General features: G+C 44.0%; 1 protein-coding gene across 1 annotated transcript in view; it reads left to right on the top strand.

The window, feature by feature from the left end:
- bcan (brevican) overlaps positions 1–21817 on the top strand; it is a gene marked incomplete at both ends in the record, with an annotated part of 45714 nt that overhangs the window by 11064 nt on the left and 12833 nt on the right. Inside the window, 6 exons of the mRNA XM_083632684.1 lie at positions 12562–12736; positions 13255–13382; positions 13642–13935; positions 14916–15995; positions 16363–17196; positions 17749–17907. Of these exons, the coding sequence (XP_083488810.1) occupies positions 12562–12736; positions 13255–13382; positions 13642–13935; positions 14916–15995; positions 16363–17196; positions 17749–17907 (2670 nt within the window). The remainder of the gene's footprint in view (positions 1–12561; positions 12737–13254; positions 13383–13641; positions 13936–14915; positions 15996–16362; positions 17197–17748; positions 17908–21817) is intronic.

A 21817-nucleotide genomic window follows, 5' to 3' on the forward strand; every position in this document is an offset into this window, starting at 1 on the left:
CCACTGGCAAACTTGAGCCTTCAGTCGGATCTGAACGGCACCTCGGCCGTCTGCTCTCTGTGTCAACACCCTGATGCCAAGGTTACGTGCTGCTGCTCGATTTCCTTCTTTCCTTCTTCTTCTCGCCGCCATCGTCGTAACACAGCCAGTTCTCCATCTTTTGAAGCATGATGTTAGATTACAACGAGCTAGTTGTGTGGCTTAGCCTTCCAAAATGTTGCCGTTAGTTTTTTAGAATGTAATACATAGAATTGGGAATGTTACATTCAATTTCATTCAGACTGTCTTTCAGGCTCAATCGCTGCCATTTTCCCCCCGGAGCGAGGGAGGAGGGAGGGTGTTTTACCGTAGTGGCTGAGAGAGCGTAGTGGCACAGTGCTCCAATCAGGTCGCGAGGCACATTTTTTGCAACATCATCCAATCAGGGTCTCGCTCTCGTAATGTCTGTCTTGCTCTCGTTCTGCCTCATACCAACATCCATAGATTTTGGAGGTTCCCGAGTGGCCGTTTGCTGAAAAAATCCATAGATAAGCCGCACCGTTATATAAGCCGCAGGGGCGAAAAAAGGCCAAAAAACGCGAAAAAAGCCGCGGCTTATAGTCCGGAATTTACGGTATGTTATTTAGGGTCTTATGTTAGTAATTTTGTGCCTCCGAAATTATTATACATTACTTTCAACCCAAAGCCTTAAAATCGCCACTTTTCTACAAGATTCTACAAAGTACTTCCTCATTGAAGACAGCAGTGCGCGAGGTGCTAAAACGCAGGAGCTTATGACGTCATAAGCTCTATATAACCTTTGTACACGCACGCAATCCGCACCCACCCTCCTTTTGTCCGTTCTTTGCCACCAGTGACAGCGCTCCCTCGCTGTCCGTCTCCCTCCCACTCTGTGTGCCGTCGTGCGCATTGCCTCTCTCTCTCTCTCTCTCTCTCTCTCTCTCTCTCTCTCTCTCTCGGGACTAGTGAGAGAGAGCGAGAGACACACAGGCTGGTGACGCAGGTTACTCTCTCTCTCTCACACACACACACACACACACACACACACACACACACACACACACACACACACACACTCGTGCTGTGTACACAGCACGAGTGCTGTGTAACTCGATCTCTTTCTCCGTTTCCCAACCCCCCTCTGTCTCGCGCTCTCTCTCTCGGAAAACCTGCTGCAGATGGGACACGCCCACACAGTCCGCGGGAGAAATACACTCTAAAAAATAATGATTTTCTCATGAGTTTTGCCACGACTGTCAAACCTAAATTTATATACTTTGCGACGTTCATCATCGTTCAAATTTGGCTGGTGGCTTATTAACATAGGGTCCTGTGATGTGATGAACTCAAAATGCTAAATAATAAAGAAATATTTCTGGTTTCCAGGGACTTTAACTAACCCCTAATCAGAATCAGAATCAGAATCAGAATCACTTTTATTGCCACAGTATGCAAGTTACATACGAGGAATTTGTCTTAGTGTCTGTATGCAGTATGCAGCGTAGCGGTTACATCAATATACAGGGATAAGAAGTAGGAAGATAACTAACGGCAATCGCAAGGTTGCAAGTGCAATCAAATCGAGTCAATATATACAATAAAATAATAACATAATAATAATAATTAACAGTTCATTAGTGTGTCTACTGTCTAGTAATAATTTACTAATGGTGTTCATGTTAACTATGGTATTGTGATTGGGTTGAGTGCTTGAGGCAGGAAGTCACTGAGGTTAAAGGCCGGCTTTACTGATTTTCAACCAGATTTGTGTCATTACAATGTCAGTAGTATGATTAGATAAGCAGCCTTTACCTCCCCTCACTCAACCCTCTTTGCTGTTCTCCCTTATCTTTCACATATTTAGTACACCGCTCTGACGCGTCAGAGCGGTGTACCACACATGCGGAAGAGGTGCAGATTTAAACTACAACTATTTTGTGTGTGTGCCGCCATGGTCCCGCCTCTAGGGGTCCTCCACGCCCCTCCACAGCTCCAAAACCAAAACACTAGGCGGCCATCTTTTTCCACCGCATAGCCTGCTATGTTAGCTAACGTTAGCTCCCCTAGCTCCTTGCAAAGAACCATGGCTGAATGAAATATTTCTGGTGAAATTGAAGAGTTTGATATGGATGAAGACGATTTCCAAAGTGTGCTAATAAACCCATGACATTCAGGGCCACTTAACGCCATATGAGCCAGACTACAGTGCAGAGGAATTGCGCCGTATGGAAGGAGAGGCAGTTGTACAGGCCGCCGGAGACGAACCAGAGGCCGGGGCCCCGAGGCTCGCCGTGCGGGGACAAATTCTGCCTCGTGCCCGTGCCGATGGATCGCTCTGCTACAGCGAGAGGCCAATTTCTTCTTGAAGAAGTCACTGTGTAAGGTGTGTAAGGTTGCATCAAAGTTTTGGACCATAGATCGTTGGGTTTTAGAGACTAATTTTACACGAAATTACAATAAAAAAGTTGAACCAAAGATGTATCTGTTATCGCTATTATAACGTACTAAGCATATAAGCATATAGTGGGCAATTGCAGAATTATGGCCAGATATTAGCTACTGTGAAACAACAATGTATAGCCACCCCATTATGTAACTTTTTCATGTCAATCCCTGAAGCATACGTTTTTGTACTTCTACAGCAACGTTTATCTTGGGTGATGTTGGCACTGGCATGCTGGAAGGTCTTGTGGATCTCCTTCAGGTGGACTGGTCTTCGGTCTCTCGTCCAGCAGCAGCAGATGTCATCGACGTCATCACCATCATCGAAGTCTTTATCCACGTTATCGATGATTATTTATAAAAAATCTCATTGTGTAAATATTTTGTGAAAGCACCAATAGTTAGAGAAGGAAACCTCTCTTTACATTTTATTTTGGTTGGTGTTTTAATAAAATTACTTGTGCTCACACGTGGCTTTGATCTACCATTACAAATTTAGCCCAATTTGTAGAAAATGTAGATTTGAACAGTTCTAATGGCAAATATGGAATATCACCCAAGGAAATACCACGGTTTAATGCCAACATATAAACCATACAGATTTGTTGTAATTGTCAACACAAAAAGGGAGCAGAGACATGGTTTTCAAGTATAACACAATGTACAACTTTTATTCAAAGACAGGCTTGAAAAATATAGTTCACTTGCATTCACCTCAGACAAGACTGGACACTACGTTAAAGTCTGAAATGTACCTAGATTTGCTAGAAGAATTGACATTTCAGCTTGTCACCTGATGTCAGTACAGTACTATGAGTGCATTAACGTTAATATTTATATTATCGTTAGGTCAAACACACCTTAACGTTATGAGTGCGGCCGTTTGTCCATGATCAAGTCTAGCATTTCGGTATATTCAGTGTGTGTGGAAAGGACGCTATTTACAGTCCATGGTCAAATGTTAGCAGTGACCACTGACAATTTCATTCACTCACTGAAAAAAGCGGAAACCACCCTTCTTTGAGGTACGGTTAATACAGCCAACTGCATCGCAAGAAGGCATATTTACTGTCCAATATTGACTAAAAGCCACAACACCACAAACGCCAATACAACAACACAATAGCCTAACGTTAGCAGACACCGCAAACAGCCCCCTTGAAACAGGCTGAGCCAGTCTCGTTCTGGAGGGAACCCAGCTGAATTCACGTTGGATTATGATATGAAGCCTTGATCCATTTTTATTTTACTCCTTAGCAGTGTGGATCATACAGATATAGTCGTCCTCTTTGAAATGGCGACTGCAAACACCCAGATCGAAGCGAGCTTGGTAATGTAGCCGTTCTGTAGCTATGCTAATGTTAGCTATCCAGAGTAACCAAGCCAAATGCCTTCTTCTTCTTCTTCTTTGAGTTTTATGGCAGTTGGCAAACATATATATGTGCATTACGGCCACCTACTGGAGTTTGATATCAGCCAAATGCCTGAGGGGTGGGCGTGGACTTAGAAAACCAGAGGATTTCCCACCCCGCACCGTCCCCCCGGACGGTGCGGAATTTCAACGGATTCCAACTCCATAGGTGCGTTACATTTAATAAATCTTCATATTCACCACGGTAAAGCCATCCTTTAAGGTTAGAGCAAGCTTATGGTCGAGGCTGTTAATTAATGGTTAGTTAGGCTAAGGCTTATTAAGCATTAACTAACCGTTAAGCAGATTAGCTAATGCTCATTAAGGGCTCACTAACCGTTGATTAATGTACCCTTATTGTAACGTGTTAGCAGGATAATAATAAGAAATCCAAATATTAAAGGAAGCAATTCAAAATATGTGTTGACATTAATTGATTCCCATATTAACACATTGACAGTGAATTATGTCAAAACATTTTTTTTGCCTTCCTGCATTTTCTGTTACTTTTGCAACACCTTTTGTAAATATTTCCGTGCATTTTCTTCTTTTTTTGCAGATTTTTCTTCTCTTTTTAAATCAGTGTGTGAGTTCTTGCTAGGTTCTTTCTAATTCACATTGAAATATTCCACAGTGATTCAGGTTGCTGTGAGGTCACAGCCAAAGCAGATCATCTAGTTGTGGTCCAATGACATTTACAGCCCAGGTGAAATATCAAAAACTCGTCTTGAAACAAGTGTATCGATCTGCCTCATTTCAAGATAATGTCACTTCATTCTCGAGGCAAACTGAGCTGCACTGGAAACCTATTACATGATCTCATCCAAAAAGCTGATTTACTACCCATCAGTCATGTTATGAAAAATACAAAAATCAACACTAAATCACATAGAGGAGTGCAGCAGCAATTTTCTGCCCTGTGTGATTTAGTGTGGATTTACTCTTTAAATAACTTAAAGCAGCTACGAGCAAGATTTTCGATTGTTATTAAACAGTATAATTACAATATTGATGCATCACATCTTACCTATAATAGTAGCTGAGACCAAAGCCGTGTGAATCGGAGATTGCTCTCTTGATGATTATTAAAGGCACTATGTGTAGGATTCTGCACTATTAAATATCACCAAACCAATACCTTGTATATGTTGAGGAGTTACAGTGATTCATTTCTGTGTTTACAACTAAGCCACGCCCCCTCCCTGTGTTGTGATGGCCCTCTCTCTTCTTCCCCCTACAACCCGAACCTGTTTACATAGAAACCCCTCCCCCGAGAGGCCGACCTATAGCCTGTACTACGAAGCTAGTTTAATGCCTTATCCGAGTAAGTTTGAGTTTAAACCTGGTTTAGCCGTACTACAAAGCAAGTTAACTTTCAATCACCATGGCAACTGACGCTGCAAAGCTAACCTGGTCGCGACCAGAGCCCTGTACTACGAAACTAGTTTAACAGATCCGCGATAAGTCCCTTTGATCTGGTTTGACTGAACAGGATCAAAGCTATCTAGTTAACTGATACTACGACGCTGGTTTTCTACTGTGTAAGTGGACCTGGGATCTGCCTGTGCACGCGCACGTTTTTCGCTCGTGCACAGGCGCGCGTCCACGCGAAAGAGGTGCGTTAGCCAATCACATTATGAACAGCTGAGTTGATCCACGCCCACACCCATTTCCACACCCATTTCCTCATTGAATGAAAAAGCGCAGCCACAGTGGGATCAGAGATTTTAGCGGATATTTAATGTAACCTATGGCAGAATGAAAATCCGCGTTGGATATAGTTGGGGGAAGGACTGTCTAAAGCTGCCGCTTGTATTCACATCAGTCATTTGATTTACTTTGATCAGCGATTTCTGTCTCCTACAGCTTTGTGCGAGTGTAAATGTACATTAAATGTGTAATCTCAGTCTATAAATTTCCACAATCTGTAAGCCTATTTAGACCATATTTAGAAAGCATGCTCAATGAATAATGATCTCTATCACTCATTATGTGTGTGTGGTTGCACTGATCGAATAATTCATATATAGGCTATAATAATGATATCCTAATATAAAAGAGAAAACTGCTGGACTGAATTGAGACGATGCGGGCATACTTTTCATTGATAAAAACTAGCCTATTTTTGCTCATATATTGGCATACAGCCTACAGGACATAGTTCCAGCTGAAACATGCAAGAAGCCTGCATATTTAGTATTGGGGCTATCCCATATTTATCCCATCTATATTATATGTATAGGCTTTTCTGGCATGTAGGAGAATATCACCCTCACTCCATTTGAGGCTCCGTTTAGCCTATGATATGCGCTGCGGTGATTAATAGTGATCATATTTCTCCACGCATAGTTGAGCTGTTAAGACATAAAGTGGTAAGTAGGCTTAATTTAATTATGTAGCCTACAGAGCCACAAATGTTTTTCTTGTTATATTCTCAGTTGACTGCAATCTATTTTTCATATGGCGATCTTATATGAACGGTGAGTGACTCCAGAGAGCCGATTATATGGGTCTGTCATGGATTTTGATCTTATCCTCTGAAGCTAACCTGGTCGCGACCAGGTTAGCTTTGCAGCGTCAGTTGCCATGGTGATTGAAAGTTAACTTGCTTTGTAGTACGGCTAAACCAGGTTTAAACTCAAACTTACTCGGATAAGGCATTAAACTAGCTTCGTAGTACAGGCTACAGGTTAGCTTCAGAGGATAAGATCAAAATCCATGAGAGACCCATATAATCGGCTCTCTGGAGTCACTCACCATTCATAAGATCGCCATATGAAAAATAGATTGCAGTCAACTGAGAATAGAACAAGCAAAACATTCGTGGCTCTGTAGGCTACATAATTAAATTAAGCCTACTTACCACTTTATGTCTTAACAGCTCAACGATGCGTGGAGAAATCACTATTAATCACCGCGGCGCATATCATGAACGGACCCTCAAATGGAGTGAGGGTGATATTCTCCTACATGCCAGAAAAGCCTATACATATAATATACTGTAGATATGGGATAAATATGGGATAGCCCCAATACTAAATATGCAGGCTATTCTTGCATCTTTCAGCTGGAACTGTGTCCTGTAGGCTGTATGCCAATATATGAGCAAAAATAGGCTAGTTTTTATCAATGATAACTATGCCCGCATCGTCTCAATTCAGTTCAGCAGTTTTCTCTTTTATAGTAGGCTATTAGGCTTTATACTAGGCTATTTTATATATGAATTATTCGATCAGTGCAACCACACACATGAGTGATAGAGATCATTATTCATTGAGCATGCGTTTCTAAATCTATGGTCTAAATAGGCTTACAGATTGTGGAAATGTATAGACTGAGATTACACATTTACATTTGTTGCTGCTGTATCAATGCAGCTGTATCAGACAGAAATCGCTGATCAAAGTAAATCAAATGACTGATGTGAATACAAGCTGCTGCTTTAGACAGCCCTTCAGCAGACTATCCAACGCGGATTTTCATTCTGACATTAAATCGCGGATACATTAAATATCCGCTAAAACTCTGATCATGCACTGCGCTTTCATTGAACGAGGAAATGGGTGTGGAAATGGGTGTGGGCGTGGATCAACTCAGCTGTTCATAATGTGATTGGCTAGCGCACCTCTTTCGCGTGGACGCGCGCCTGTGCACGAGCGAAAAACGTGCGCGTGCACAGGCAGATCCCAGCTTCAGTTATCGACTAGAAAACCAGCGTCGTAGTATCCTTAAACTAGATAGCTTTGATCCTGTTCAGTCAAACCAGATCAAAGTGACAGATCGCGGGTCTGTTAAGACAGCTTCGTAGTACAGGGTACTAGTGAGCCCCTCCCAGCCCACAGCCCAAAACAGAATTTTGTAGACAAAGATGGCGGATCCCTGATGCGGGCATTCCAGACATTCCATTCTCTGATCCACCTTATGTTTGCGGTTTCATACTTTAGCCAAATCGCCGCCGAAAAGAAATATCTCAGACCAGAGTCAACCTTGCCGGTCTGGCTTTCACTAGATGGAGAGCCCTACGAGCAGCTATATCTGGCCTGCAAAGTGACTCGGAGCTGGCGTGTTCTCCTGTACTTACATAATGGTAAGTAACGTTATAGCTTTTGCATGTCCCATTTCAGTAACGTTAGGCATGATAGCAAAATGTACAAGTTGTTATCGATATTGTGAATTTGTTCTGGGAATGTTGTAATCACTTGGCTAACTGTTGCTTTTCACGGATATTCAAATGACTTTACACTGCTACTATGGCCTGTTGCAGGATTTGATTAGTTGTCGTTCATGTATAACTTATACACAGACATTCTGGTGACAAGTTGACATGCATGACATAACGTTACTTCCCATTACAAATTTCACATGCATTTTCTGTTATAATTACGTCCAGTTGCTGTCACTATGACGCAGAACGGTATAGTAATGTGTAAACACTTAGAAATGCCATGGAGGAAAGCTAGCTTTGCTAATGTTAGCAGTTTGTTTTTCTATTCTGTATCATATATCATATATATCATATATCATATATTTACCTAAGCAACGTTACATTAGAAAATAGCTGTAACACCGTCCAAACAAATCAAGGTTTGGTAAAAGTATCTATGACAATGTGGACGAACCCTGCCTTGATATCTAGCAGCTACAAAATAGATGATTCAAATGAATACTAAACACATTTCCATTTGTCTGATTTTCAAGGTGCCAGTCATCCAGAAGAGCTGACGCCCACGATTATGATATTTGAGATGGAGAAATTGTGCTTTTATAGCAAACCTGTATAATACATGTTCCATAATTTTTTATGTTTGCTGTCTGCAATCTTCTGTACACCAATAAAGTTGATATGACTTCATCCATGTCTCTTGGCCACTATTCTCCATTGTAACATTAGATTTGCCTAAAGCTGAGTGTGTCTAGCTACAGTAGCCTACCAGTATTTGTGTTTCTGTGTATATACAGTATAGCCTACTTTATATAATAGACAGTGTATGTGATGTTTCTCAGTACATTGATTTCACAACTTCGTTTATCAGAAAAAATACTTTATTTGCTAAACTAAAATATGGGCTACACCAGAATGACGTGACCAGTTCCATCAGCTATGCGGTTCTTCAGGATGTTGACAAGATCTGCTATCATCCAACAGCCGACCTTCCTCTCTGCGACCCTGCCTCCTCTCCTCCGTGTCCCACTGGTGCTAGCCTGGGCTTCAGGCATACACCTTGGTTTGCCTGCCTATAAAAAACAGCAGTGATTCAAGCGTTTGAAATTAGTTTGAACAACTCTAACAATGAGAAAATACTAGCGTTGCACTATGAATACATTTTGGCCATGTCTTGGTATTAGCAGACGGAACAAAAACACAGGCTAAGCTGCTCACTGTTGACAGACAGCTGTGGTTAGCTAGCGATGTCCCCAATATTGAATTGAAATCATCCTAATTTAGCTATGTCAAACTAGTTTTAGACAACGTTTTGCCTAACCGTACTTAGCAATAGGGCAGGCTATGCAAAAGGTTAGGTTACAATGTAACCTAACCTTTTCAAAATCCATGTAACCGTGACATGGATTTTGATCGGTTAGCAGATGATACAAATAAGTCTTACCAAGCGGACTATTGTCAATATCCTAAAGGTTTATGAAATTTGTCATTACTCAAGCCAAATACATAGCCGAGATGCATTCGTGCTTGTTTTATGTACTTACGTCTGCAGTAGGTAGGCTATGCACAAAATAGTTGTTTATTTCTCCGTTGCTTGGTAGGGAGGGAGGGAGGCGGGGGAACCAGGAAGTGCTCTGCGCTGGTGGGTGGGATCGAGATTGTTTGGGTAAACAACTTTTGTTTTGGTTTGAAATGGCGACATCTAGTGGACAAAAAAATCACACATAGTGCCTTTAAGTCTGTGTCTGTCTAAACTCGCGTCACCAGGGGGCTCTCTCTCTCTCTCTCTGCGTACCGGCGGACCGGATAAACCCGGAAGTGAAACCCGGAAGTGAAACGCAGCTGCCTGCCTTCCCCCGTTCGCGCTGCCTAGCAACATACCATAAACAAGGAGAACGCCATGCATACTCGCGCGAACATCTCTCATTATATTCTAACAGGTTTTTTGGAAGTTATTTTGTGGTTATGGCCGAAGTGGCTGCTGCAAACCGTTTCATTTAACTTCCTGATCTGCCCTGGCCACAGACAGACTAACACTGGCCAATTCACTCGGGGTTCAAGCGAGACTACTCTGCGTTGGTCTCGTCTACTATTAGAGGTAAGATGTGATGCATTGATATTAAATTTAGACTGTTTAATAACAATCGAAAATCTTGCTCGTAGCTGCTTTAAGATGGACATATTTTTACTCCTGTGCCACTGACAGCCCAGGCAGAGTCAGCAGACAGGGCCCGAGCCAGAGAAAAGTGATTTAGGAGAAGTCATGAAAGGACTCAAGGTCAAACAAACCGTCTCCTGGGGGGAAAAAGAGAGAATACAGGTGCAGACACATATGTCTGTATCTTTCTCATGCAATACACACACTTTGATGAATCAGGTTTCTCAGTCTATGCACCTAGCAAATAATAGATTATGGATCACCTGACCACAGTTATTCGTGGCCCAATATATCAGCCACTACAGAAAACACTCAACCCAGAACGTACAAGGCTCTTGTTCTGTGTTAATAAGGCTGGTTTTTCAAGGTGGCGATGCTTCCCCTGACCACAGTTATTTGTAATCCTATAAACGAGGCCTTCACACTGCATGTTTCTTCCAATAAGATTACCTATAGGACCTGACATGTAAAAGACTGTGCTTCTTGGGGATGGTTTCCCCTCATCCTATATATTACCTATAGGACCTGAGATGTAAAAGACTCTGCTTCTTGGGGATGGTTTCCTCTCATCCTATAGATTACCTATAGGACCTGAGATGTAAAAGACCCTGGTTCTTGGGGATAGTTCTCTTTTCTTTTGCCCAAATGTCAAGCTCAGCTAGCAGGGGGCAAAAATGGGAACCTGGGTCTTCAGGTTGAAGGGCAATCTTTCTAAACACTGCACAGCAAATTTTCATGTTAGTAACGGCGGGTTTACACATACGCCTAGAGCGATGCTTAAAGCTATGCTTTAAGCTACGCCTACGCATATAGGCATCGCTTCATGCATGCTAGGCGCCTATTTGCGTTCACACAGGACACAACACTGAAGCCCCGCTCTGCGCTACGCTGATCACATGAGCAGCGGTTTTTTACACTTTTCAGATCTGATTTATAGCATGGGTGAGTCCTCTTTTTTATTGCAATGTGCAAGTGACGATGTCTGTCTATTTCCTGGCCGGCTGTAATTGTTATTTTCCCTCGGGTAATCATGTGACTATGAGTCATCAACACCATGAGTGATACATGCATTGAGACAGGGGGGGTATATATACATCTGACAGAAAAGACGTTAATAGAGGAACACATGAAGGACAGCTCTCCTACTATACACTCGTTAATTCGCGCTCCACCCTCCCTTTTGGACAAACTCGGTAGAAAATATGGCCCAAGTCCGTCAGAAACAACAGCCAGCTTGACAGTTCAGCGCGCCTAGACGCTGAAAAATAGAACAGACGCCTAAACTATAAATGCAGCGCAGCGTAGGTGCAGCGCGAGCGTGAACGCTCTCTTCTGTTAACAAGGACGCCTAAATTTTATGCGTTGCTTAGGCGTGGCTTAAAGCGTCGCTCTAGGCGTGTGTGTGAACCCGCCGTAAGAGTTGATTTTTCAGCAGAGATTTTTGTTTAATTAATTATTCTTTTTAATTGACAAACATTGATTATTGCTGATCTGGCTGTGAAGTGGGTGCTCAAAACAATTACATTAACACATGGGTGGGGACTTACTTATATATAAACACAAACAAAATGAACACCAATGATTTTGTGGTGTCCTTCCATCAGTGATGCTTTCACAATGATCACATGAAAGGTTGTTTCAAAGTTTCCAATGCAGTTTCACTTGTCTCAGGAATTTTCTAGAAATGTGTATCTTTAAACAGATCACAATAAGGCATAATCACTGCACTACTATCAAGAAAATAATAATAATAATAATAATAATAATAATAATAATAATAACAATAATAATAATAACAATACGTACAATAACAACAACAATAATAATAATAATAACAATAATAATAATGACAATGTAATAATAATAATAATAATATTAATAATAATAATAATAATAATAATAATAATAATAATAATAATAATAATAATAATAATACATCTTGAAACAAGTCGATTTGCATTGGAAACATTTGTTCCACTAATTAAATAAACAAATACATAAATATATTGGGACTCAATAATGTACTAAATGGGGGTTTCCTTCATATAGGAACCCCACACCAAGGGGTGTTGGTGAGGGGAGGGGAACTCGTTGGAAAAGCGTGATCCTCCCACGTGCTACTGTATGTCCTACAGGTGAAGCTTCCCCTGTCAGGTGAAAAGAAGCGGCTGGCTACTGCCCATGTCTCGGAGGAAGCATGGAGCCAGTTTCGGCTCTCCCCAGATCGGCAGAGGGTGGAGCAGCAACCAGGATAAATAAATTTAAATTAGCACTAATGGGGGATAAAAATGGGATAAAAAAATCTGGGGGAAAATATTGAGGAAAAAAAAAGAATGTACTAAATGACATTGCATTAGAATTCATAAGCCTGTGGTTGTGGGTTAACAGGTGTGGTGTTTCATTATCGTGACGCGTCCAGCCGGTACGCCTTCACCTTTGAGCAGGCCAGAGACGCCTGTGAGGAGATTGGGGCTCAGATTGCCACTCCAGAGCAGCTCCTGGCTGCCTACCACAGTGGATATGAGCAGTGTGATGCAGGGTGGCTCTCAGACCACTCAGTGAGGTAAGGACCTCAGTGATGCAGGGTGACTCTGAGACCACTCAGTGAGTGAAGGACCTCAGAGGAAATGGGCCAATGTCAAATGGGACACTTGTCACTGGACGCATTTTATGTTTTGGTCAAATCGAGTTTTGGGTCAGTCAGATTTCCAGCACCCATTTGGCAACATCCCAAATTGTACTGTCGGCAGCTTTGGGCAAACAACAACACTATAAAATGTGCTATGAATAGCATTACCAGACTGCTGAAATGTCGGAGAGCCAGTATGGAGGCTTGTTAGCATGGAGGGCTGATAGTGGACCACTCAGCCGCTTGGCAACTAAGATTTGATATGCTCTCTCCACATATGCGATGAGAACACACAGATTAAGTTGTCAAGTGGCTAAGTGTGCAGAAATATTTGGTTTGAGATCAGGCCAGTGCCACTTTAGCATTCACTCAAAGAAGTACTTTGTGGTTGGGTAAGAGTACAGCTATTTTGGAAGAGGTTTTTCAATGCTGTGGAACATTTCCATCCATAGATATCCCATCCAGATGCCAAGAGAGGGCTGTTTTGGGGACATGGATGGACTGCCAGGAGTGAGGAACTATGGGCTGTTGGAGCCTGATGAGCTGTATGATGTCTACTGCTATGTGGAGAATATACAGGGTAACAGAAAACAGCTTAAATCATGGCACCACTTCTTTTGAAAGGACATTCAAGTGTGCTGGCTGTTCTCTCCTTCAAGTAACTATTTTGTGCCTTGCACCTGAGTTTTTAACGTTTGGTGAGTGTGCTCGCTACTACTTTTGTTGGACAACCATTAATATTAGCCTTAGTAGCCTCTATGTCTAGCATGTTTAACTTCACAATCAAGCAAGTCAAAAAAGAAAATCATCACAACATGACATCGTATCACTATTTATAGGAGAGGTATTCCATGGCACTGCACCCCAGCGTTTCACCCTATGGGAGGCTAAAGCCTACTGTCAGAGTCAGTGGGCGCAGCTAGCCACCACAGGTCAGCTGTACGCAGCCTGGAATGATGGGCTGAACCACTGCAGCCCGGGGTGGCTGGCAGACGGCAGCGTGCGCTACCCCATCGTTACCCCTAGAGAGCGCTGTGGTGGGGGCGAACCTGGGGTCCGAACCTTCTATCGCTTCGGCAACCAGACGGGCTTCCCCGAGGCTCACACTCATCACGATGTCTACTGCTTCAGAAGTAAGAAAGCAATCCGTCATTTCTGTGTATAATAATAATAATTATTATAATAAATAAAATATATATACTTATATAATATAAATATAAAATAAATAATAATAATCGGTGTAACATTTGATGTATTTCTATGGGCAGCATAATCAAAGCTAGGCTGCTATACTGCAATTTGAGCTTCTGTATTTATAATAATTGTACCTGTGATGGAAGGTGCCTACTTGATCAACTCTAATAACAAAGATGCTATTATAGTTACCCCGCTAGCCGGGCGCTTCTCGCTCATACTCAGCATTAGCGCCCGGCGAACGTCAACGCATTTCCCATCAAACAATATCAAACAATCGTGCCGCTCTCATGTCTAGGTATAAAAGCCAACCCTTACCTGAGCCAAAAACGTGAAGTGAAGACGCTATCCGATGTGCAACATTCTCTTCTTTTAATGACATATAGTTGACTCTTCCAAATTGTTGCATAAAATCCACTTTTCTGTCTTTGAAAAACCGAAAATCATTCATCTGGAGCAACCCGGAACAACGACTCACTGTTTACTCACTGTATACTCACTAATGCCCCCCACACTTCCGAAATGGTATTGCACCTACATTTTCGGTTTTTCAAAGACAGAAAAGTGGATTTTATGCAACAATTTGGAAGAGTCAACTATATGTCATTAATAGAAAAGGATGTTGCGCATCGGATAGCGTCTTCACTTCATGTTTTTGGCTCAGGTAAGGGTTGGCTTTTATACCTAGACGTGAGAGCGGCACAATTATTTGATGGGAAATGTGTTGACGTTCGCCGGGCGCTAATGCTCACTATGAGCAAGAAGCGCCCGGCTAGCCGGGTAACTATTATAGATGCCCTTTCTTTTTTCTTACGTCCAAGCAAGCTTCCTACGTAGACACTCAACCTATTTAGTAGCACAAGGGATAGTTACTCTACAGATCCTAAATAACCTTCACCCATTCTTTTTATTATTCCAGGCAATAATGGCCCTCACACAGAATCTCCCCAGGATTTCTTGGCCACCGAGCCAGAGGACATTGACCAGGACATTGTTTCACTGACTAATCCGCTGCAGGAGGTCAGCCTCAGCAAGGTGACAGTGCAGGGGGGCAGAGAGGCCCAAGGTGCCCAGACGGCCGGTCCCGTCCCAGAGGAACATGGGGTGAAGCAGGGTCCCGTGGAGAGTCAGACCCCAACGGCGGAGTACCAGAAGGAGCCGCTGTTCACTGTGGACCTTCACCATTCCGTCACTCCCCCATCTGAACATCTGGAGTCCACGTCTACTGAGGATACCTGGGAGCCAGTGGAGGAGGCCAGCTACCCAGAGTCCTATCAACCCGCCCCTGAAGAAAGCCCAGACACAAGCCACCCCGTTTCCCCTCATGAAGAGTCTCACAAAAGTCCAACATCTTCTCCAGAGATGGACGGTACTGCAACTGTTGGTGAAGAATCCACTCTCCTCACAACCGATGGGGGATCTCCAGCGAATGGTGAACCCACAGAGCCTCATGACATTTTTGAGAACAACCATGCGCCTGAAACCCTGGACACTACAGGTGTCAATGCAACGTCTGGAGCCGATGCCAGTGAAAGGCTCACCAACTCTTCAGATGTGCATCAGGAAAGTGATTTCCCCGATTCCAAAGAGGACCACACGGAAGATGTCCACTTGGAGCACACAACTGAAGCTGAGCTGGTCTACCAAAGCATGGCTCACGATGCGTCAGGAAGGCCAGAGGAGGCCACTGCTGGTGGGGCTGAGGAGATGTCAGTGGTGGCTACTTCGCCCCACGATGAGGAAGCAGGCATCCACTTCACCATCCCGTTCACGTACTTCGACAACACAACAACGGAGAACCCTCCAACAGAAGAAGATTCTGCAGAGGAAACTGCAGCTCCTCTCCCAGATGAGGACACTGACATGCTTGATCCATCTGTCTCCCCAACAGTGGAGCATGATGGCTCTGCTGCTGAAGAAACAGAAAATCCGGTCACTCAAAGCCCAGTTCATATGGACATTAATGACAACTCTGGACTGGTCCCTACCTCTGAGTGGAGTAAGTATCTACAGTACACTATACATTAAATAAGGGCTAAAGTGATATATCCAGCCGATATTGGGCTTTTATTGAATAGATATTCAGATATGGGCCAGTCATGCAATCCACTTTCATTATGATGGAGGTTCTTCCCTGATCACAGAAAACCAGTCACCATTGACTTCAGTACAGTACAACTCAAGTCAATGGTGACTGGTTTTCTCTCGAGTTGTGCTGGTAACCTCCCGTGTGTTATACAGACAAACTTCACTTGTGTTAATATAGACAAACTTCACTTTCACATCAAACTACAAGGTGCTCTTGAACTGTCCCGTGGTTAAATATGTTTACACTAAAAATTGTATATGACCCCTTTTCTTGACAGGTTACGATCCTACTCCTGGCATAACGATAGAGTCCTACTCGGCTGCCGATCATGGTGATGGAGAGTCTGATGGTGCTTCAGTGGATCCAAGCACCTCCACCGACCAGAATGAACACTTTTACCCTCAAATCCCAACTGTAGAAGTCACGACAGTCACTGATGACTCAGGCTCCAGTGAAGAGAGTCCTGTTGAAAAGAATGATCTGGTGACTTTATTAGCATCTTCTGTCCCTGTAACCCTCTCTCCTCCTTCTGCCGAGGTGGAGGCTAGCTCCCCAGGTGAGTTCATGACCTTCATTCCTGAAAGCAACACTACATCTGGGCCTGAACTTGTTGAAGAGATCCAACATGAAGTCGAGCAGGAGGGGTTAGGACAAGGCCCCGAGGTATTCCTCAGCACCACCCAGAATATCACAGGCGCAGCCTCCGGACAGGGGGAGAGCGCGGACGGTGAGCCTGAGGGAAGCGGAGAGGAGGCAGGAGAGGAGCATCCAGAATCAGAAGATGGATCGGGTGAATGCTCTGGGGAAAGCCCGGCGTTGAAACCGGAGCTGCTGCTGACAAACCCGACTCTCTCGACAGGCCGCGGATCTGAGGGAAGTGAGACAGAGTCTGGCACCAATGCGCCATCAGCAGAGATAGAGATCACACTTCTTCCTGCTCTGACCTTCAGTCCGGGCTGGGAATCAAGGCCTCCAGCCACCATACCCCAGGAGTCCCGCTCCGATCTGGAATACAGCGCAGAGCCGCCTGTTACTGAGGAACATCATGATGTGTCTAAAGAGCAAGAAGACCCCACCTCATCCCCATCTACAGAGGAACCAGAGCACAGTGGTGGGTAGAGTACTGAACATCTATACTCAAGTAAAAGTGCAATTACTCCCATAAAAAATGACTTGTGTAAAAGTGAAAATGAACATTTGAGAAACCTATAAAAGTTAAAAAAGGGGGGGGGGGGATACCAGATTAATACATTACTCAAAGTACAAATTACTTTAGATTTTAACATTTTTAGGGTGCAAAATAATCGGGAGGAGACATTGCTTACTGACATTTTTATTTTATTTTAATGAAGTAGAACAGGTAGGCTAATCAAACAATAAGGATAGCCATACTCAATTGAGATATGACCAATCTCCAACTCTCTCTCCATCTCTTCCTCTCGAACCCCTCTCTTCTTCACCTACCCTTCTCTTTCTCCATTTTCCTCTGTCCCAGAGTGGACACATGCAGTGAAGTAACAAGTAGATTACTGGCTCAAAAATATACTCGAGTAAAGAGTAGAAGTACAGTTTAAAAAAAGGAACATGAAAAGTACTCATTCCTTTAAAAAATACTTTTTTTTTTACTTGTGTGAATTTGTAACTTGTTACTTCCGACCCCTAGAGGGGACCGCCAGTCTGACTCTCTCCACAGACCATGATGATGATTTGTCTATGACTGCTGCCACCTTGTACCCGGAGGATCTTGAAGAAGAAGAGCAGACTACCATAGCTGCTACAGCGCCTGCCAGAGTGTCTGCTGCCAGACAGGGAGGCGTTTCAGGTAACGGGTCTACATAAAAATTGCTGCATAATTTGACAACCTCTCCCTCTAAACTGCTTGATCAGGAGAAGGATTTGCATTGCATCTGAAATGCTGACTCAGCCCAACACAGGGATTAGCTTCTCCATTTTATTTGGATTAATTATTGGAGACTAACACAGCAGATTCTCACTGGGAGTCTCTTCACTGTGCTACACAAGAGAGGGTTCATTCAAAAACACTATGGGCTCTATTGTCGCAAAGGCGCTAATTTTGCGTTAGCGCCCGAATAGCAAAGCCCTACTTGTGGGCGTGTCGGCCCGCTGCGCTTGGCGTCATCTCGGTGCAAACTTCCATATAGGCGTGTTTATGCCCAAAAGTATTCACAGGTGTGATCATGTCCTTCCCCTTAAAAGCCACAGCGTCACGTCTGTGACAGCCTGGTGGATGAGATGCAGCTTCCAACACGCTGAGTGCAGGGTGCTTTTACTGAGACATGGGGCAAGGGGAATTAGAGATAAGAAAGGCAGACTTGATACATGACAAGCAGGCCAATAGTTTCCTAAAGCACAATGCTACAAATGACAGCCAGGATGAACAAGTTCAGATTCAATATACAGTACAGTAGATCAGGGGCGTAGGCAGAAATTCAATTATGGGTGGGCCTGGATAAAATTGGGTGGGCCTGGATAAAATTGGTGGGGCAATTGCATGACGGGAAGCGCGCAAAATTCCTAGATGTCATGAAGTCGTCATGCATTAGACTCTGGAGATGATGTGCCCTGCGTTTTTAAGCTACAAAACCATTAGCTAGCAAGGCAGCAGCAAGTTTGCCTCTAGAAAACAACCAATTAAAAAAAAAAAAAAAAATTGGGTGGGCCAGGGCAAGAAGTGGGTGGGCCTGTGCCTACCCAGGCCCACCCGTAGAAACGCCCCTGCAGTAGATAAACAATATTCCATTTGAAACACATTAAAGGGCTGCCGCGCAGTTACGCAGTGAATATCCCCATGGTGTTATTATGTCCCAAAGCGTGCGCTTACTGTAATTAGACGTTTCATTCATAATAGGCTACATACACATGTACAAATATTTGTTTCTTAACACCTTAAGTGCCATAGCCGAAATAATTCGTCTTACATAATCCAACGCTTAAGTGCCAGAGCCGAGTTTACTCGTCTTACATAAACATTTTTTTTTTTTTGACGGTGGTACATCAATCAACAACTTTTACATCTTCGAGATCACTATTGGAGCAAGATAATGTGTATAATCTATTTTACCGACCCACTAAGTGTTGACAGTGCTCCCCCAGACGACCGAAATCAAAGAAAAAACTGCCGCGGGACCAAGCCGTTCAAGGAAATGCCGTGGCGATTTTACAGTAATCCAGTGTCTTGCCTGAGAGCGGCCGCGCACCGGCAGCAGCACACAGAGAGCGGAGAGCGATTTGCAAAATAGATCATAGGTGAAACACACTTTGAAACACCTCAGAAAGGCCAGAATCAACATCTGCCCATCGCCCACGCATTCCCCGGCCCATCTTGACTCGCACAAGGAGCGTCTGCACGCAGGCAAGCAGGCAGGCAGGCACACAGGCAGGCAGCAGCAAAAGCGCTTCTGACACGCCCGCTGTACAGCCAGGAGGAAGGAGGAGAAGACACACGGAGGGAGGAGTTTGAATGAGAGGGGTGTTTCCTGTTGTTATGGAGGAAATTACTGTTCAAAACTATTGTTTAGAATGTCTGACGGTCTTACTGATGCCAAAAATGAATGGTTAAAGTGACTGTTTCACAAAAAGCCATTTATCTCTGAATAAATTTCCAGACGCTGAAACCATGCTGTACTCAACGGCTAATATCTACATAACTACTAACTCTGCAAACTAACTCTTTTAGACAGAGAAAGCACACATTCTATTAGTTATTTTTAGATGATTGGTGTTCATGAATTCTTAACAGAAAAGAATCCTCGGCTGTTTCTAAAATGAGCCAGAATCGTCAAAAACACCCCTGGCACAACTTACCTACAGGAATGAAAACATGGCTGGCATTCAATGTGTTAATAGAGTAGGGATGTGTGAGAATTAAATTCTAGCCTATTTCAATAGCCTATATCAGAATTGTCCACTCGGGTTAAGCTATTGACTGCGGTCCGTCATTCGCGCTGTGGAGAAGCTGGTCTTGCATGCGTGCAATTGCAGGGAAAGAGGTCATTGTACTAGCCGGCACAACTTTCTCAAAAGTAATCTACTGTTTTACTTCGTTTCGAACTTCAGAATCCAGTGGCGTGCCTGACCAAGTTGGTGCCCTAGGCAAGATTTTTGCTGGTGCCCCCTTCCCCCCGCAAAGAAAAGATAATAAAAATTATATTGCAGCTAATCCCACCACTGCAGTGCAGGCTCAGAATCGCCCTTCCCCAGTGGCGCTGTAAGTACTTTTAGGTAGGGGGTGCTGTAAGGAAGGGACTCTCGGTGCTGCCCGCGAGGGCAGCGTCGAAGAAAATTTGACATTTTTTGGACTTTCATCCATATTTAGAAGAATATTTAATTTTAAATTAACATTAGGATTATACTGTTGTGATGTCATTATTCAGTATCTTCTCCTTTTCTCACTCACTTTCATGTAAGCACCTGCTCTCCCTTTAGTCGTTTTACACTACAACAGACAGCAACACAGGCATAAACAGCACCTACCTTCCAGCTCCCTTCCCCCACTCTGGGAAAAAGCTCCGAGCAGGTAGAAGGGGGCGCGGCCGCGCAGGGGGTGGGGTGGTATGGATTAGGGACCATGGTGAAAGTGCTGCAGCCCAGGCAGCCAGAAAGCCAGAATTAGAAAAATGATTTCACTATTATTTAAAGACTTGAGACGTTGTTCTGCTTATTTTTTGTCTACTACTGTAAAATAATAGTAGGCCTATTATCATGAAAAAGTATTTGTAAAAAAAAAAAAAAAACTCTCTGGCGCCCCTAACGGCTCAAGCGCCCCTAGCATTTGCCTAGTTCGCCTAATGGACGGCACGCCACTGTCGGAATCTAACACTATGCCAAGTTGCTCCATGCAACGCCCGACTGGACAACGTCTATTTTCTAAAAAAATTGATCCCTATGAAACCATCCATGGCATGGGCGCAGCCACCCACACCGCCCCATGACGAACACGTCACGCGCGCGCCATCTTGCAACCTGTTCAGACACGTTCTGTTTTTCTTTGACTCTCAACTAGCTTCGGTTAGCTTTTAGCCAGCAGTGACACCTGTCTCCTCATGTTCCATCAACCCAAACGGGAGCGGCGGACGAGGACTTTTCTCTCGTGCTGTTTCAGCTAGCTTGGTAGTCTTAGCTAGCCAGTCTGTGGCTGTTGAGTTACGCTAGCTTGAGCTAATTACCTCCCCGGCCGGGGTAGTGTATAGCTAGCTCAGCTGCCCGCCTAGCGCTAGCTTCTGCTGTTGCTCGCACCGTAGCTTGTAGCCGTTGCTAGGTTAGCCGAAATCACTTTGTGCTTTTTTCTTTCGCCTCGCTGACCAGACTGTGTCCACGAACCCGTCTCGCCCAGCTATGGACGCGAACGCACCATTCCATCAGTGCAGCCGATGCAATGCCGAGATGGCTAGCGACGACTCGCACGAGCTGTGCATGTTCTGTCTGGGGCCTGAGCATGCTGAGCGCGTGTTGGCGGACCCGCACTTTTGCAGAAAGTGTGGTGCACTCCTCATGTCGGCCCGCCGCCATCGTCAGGGGTGTAGTGCTAAATACAGAGTTGAGTAAACTGCGTTTACTTGCGTTTACCCTCAACTACGCCCCTGGTCGGTGTGTGTGGTGGTCCAGGTGAGGTCCTCTGCAATGTGGAGACTGAGGAACTTGAAGGAGCTGACTCTCTCCACTGCAGACCCGTTGATGATGATGGCGTCCAGCTCCCCTCTGCAGTCTGCAGA

The sequence above is a fragment of the Poromitra crassiceps genome (assembly GCF_964638095.1).
Source record: "Poromitra crassiceps genome assembly, chromosome: 1".
NCBI lineage: Eukaryota > Metazoa > Chordata > Actinopteri > Beryciformes > Melamphaidae > Poromitra > Poromitra crassiceps.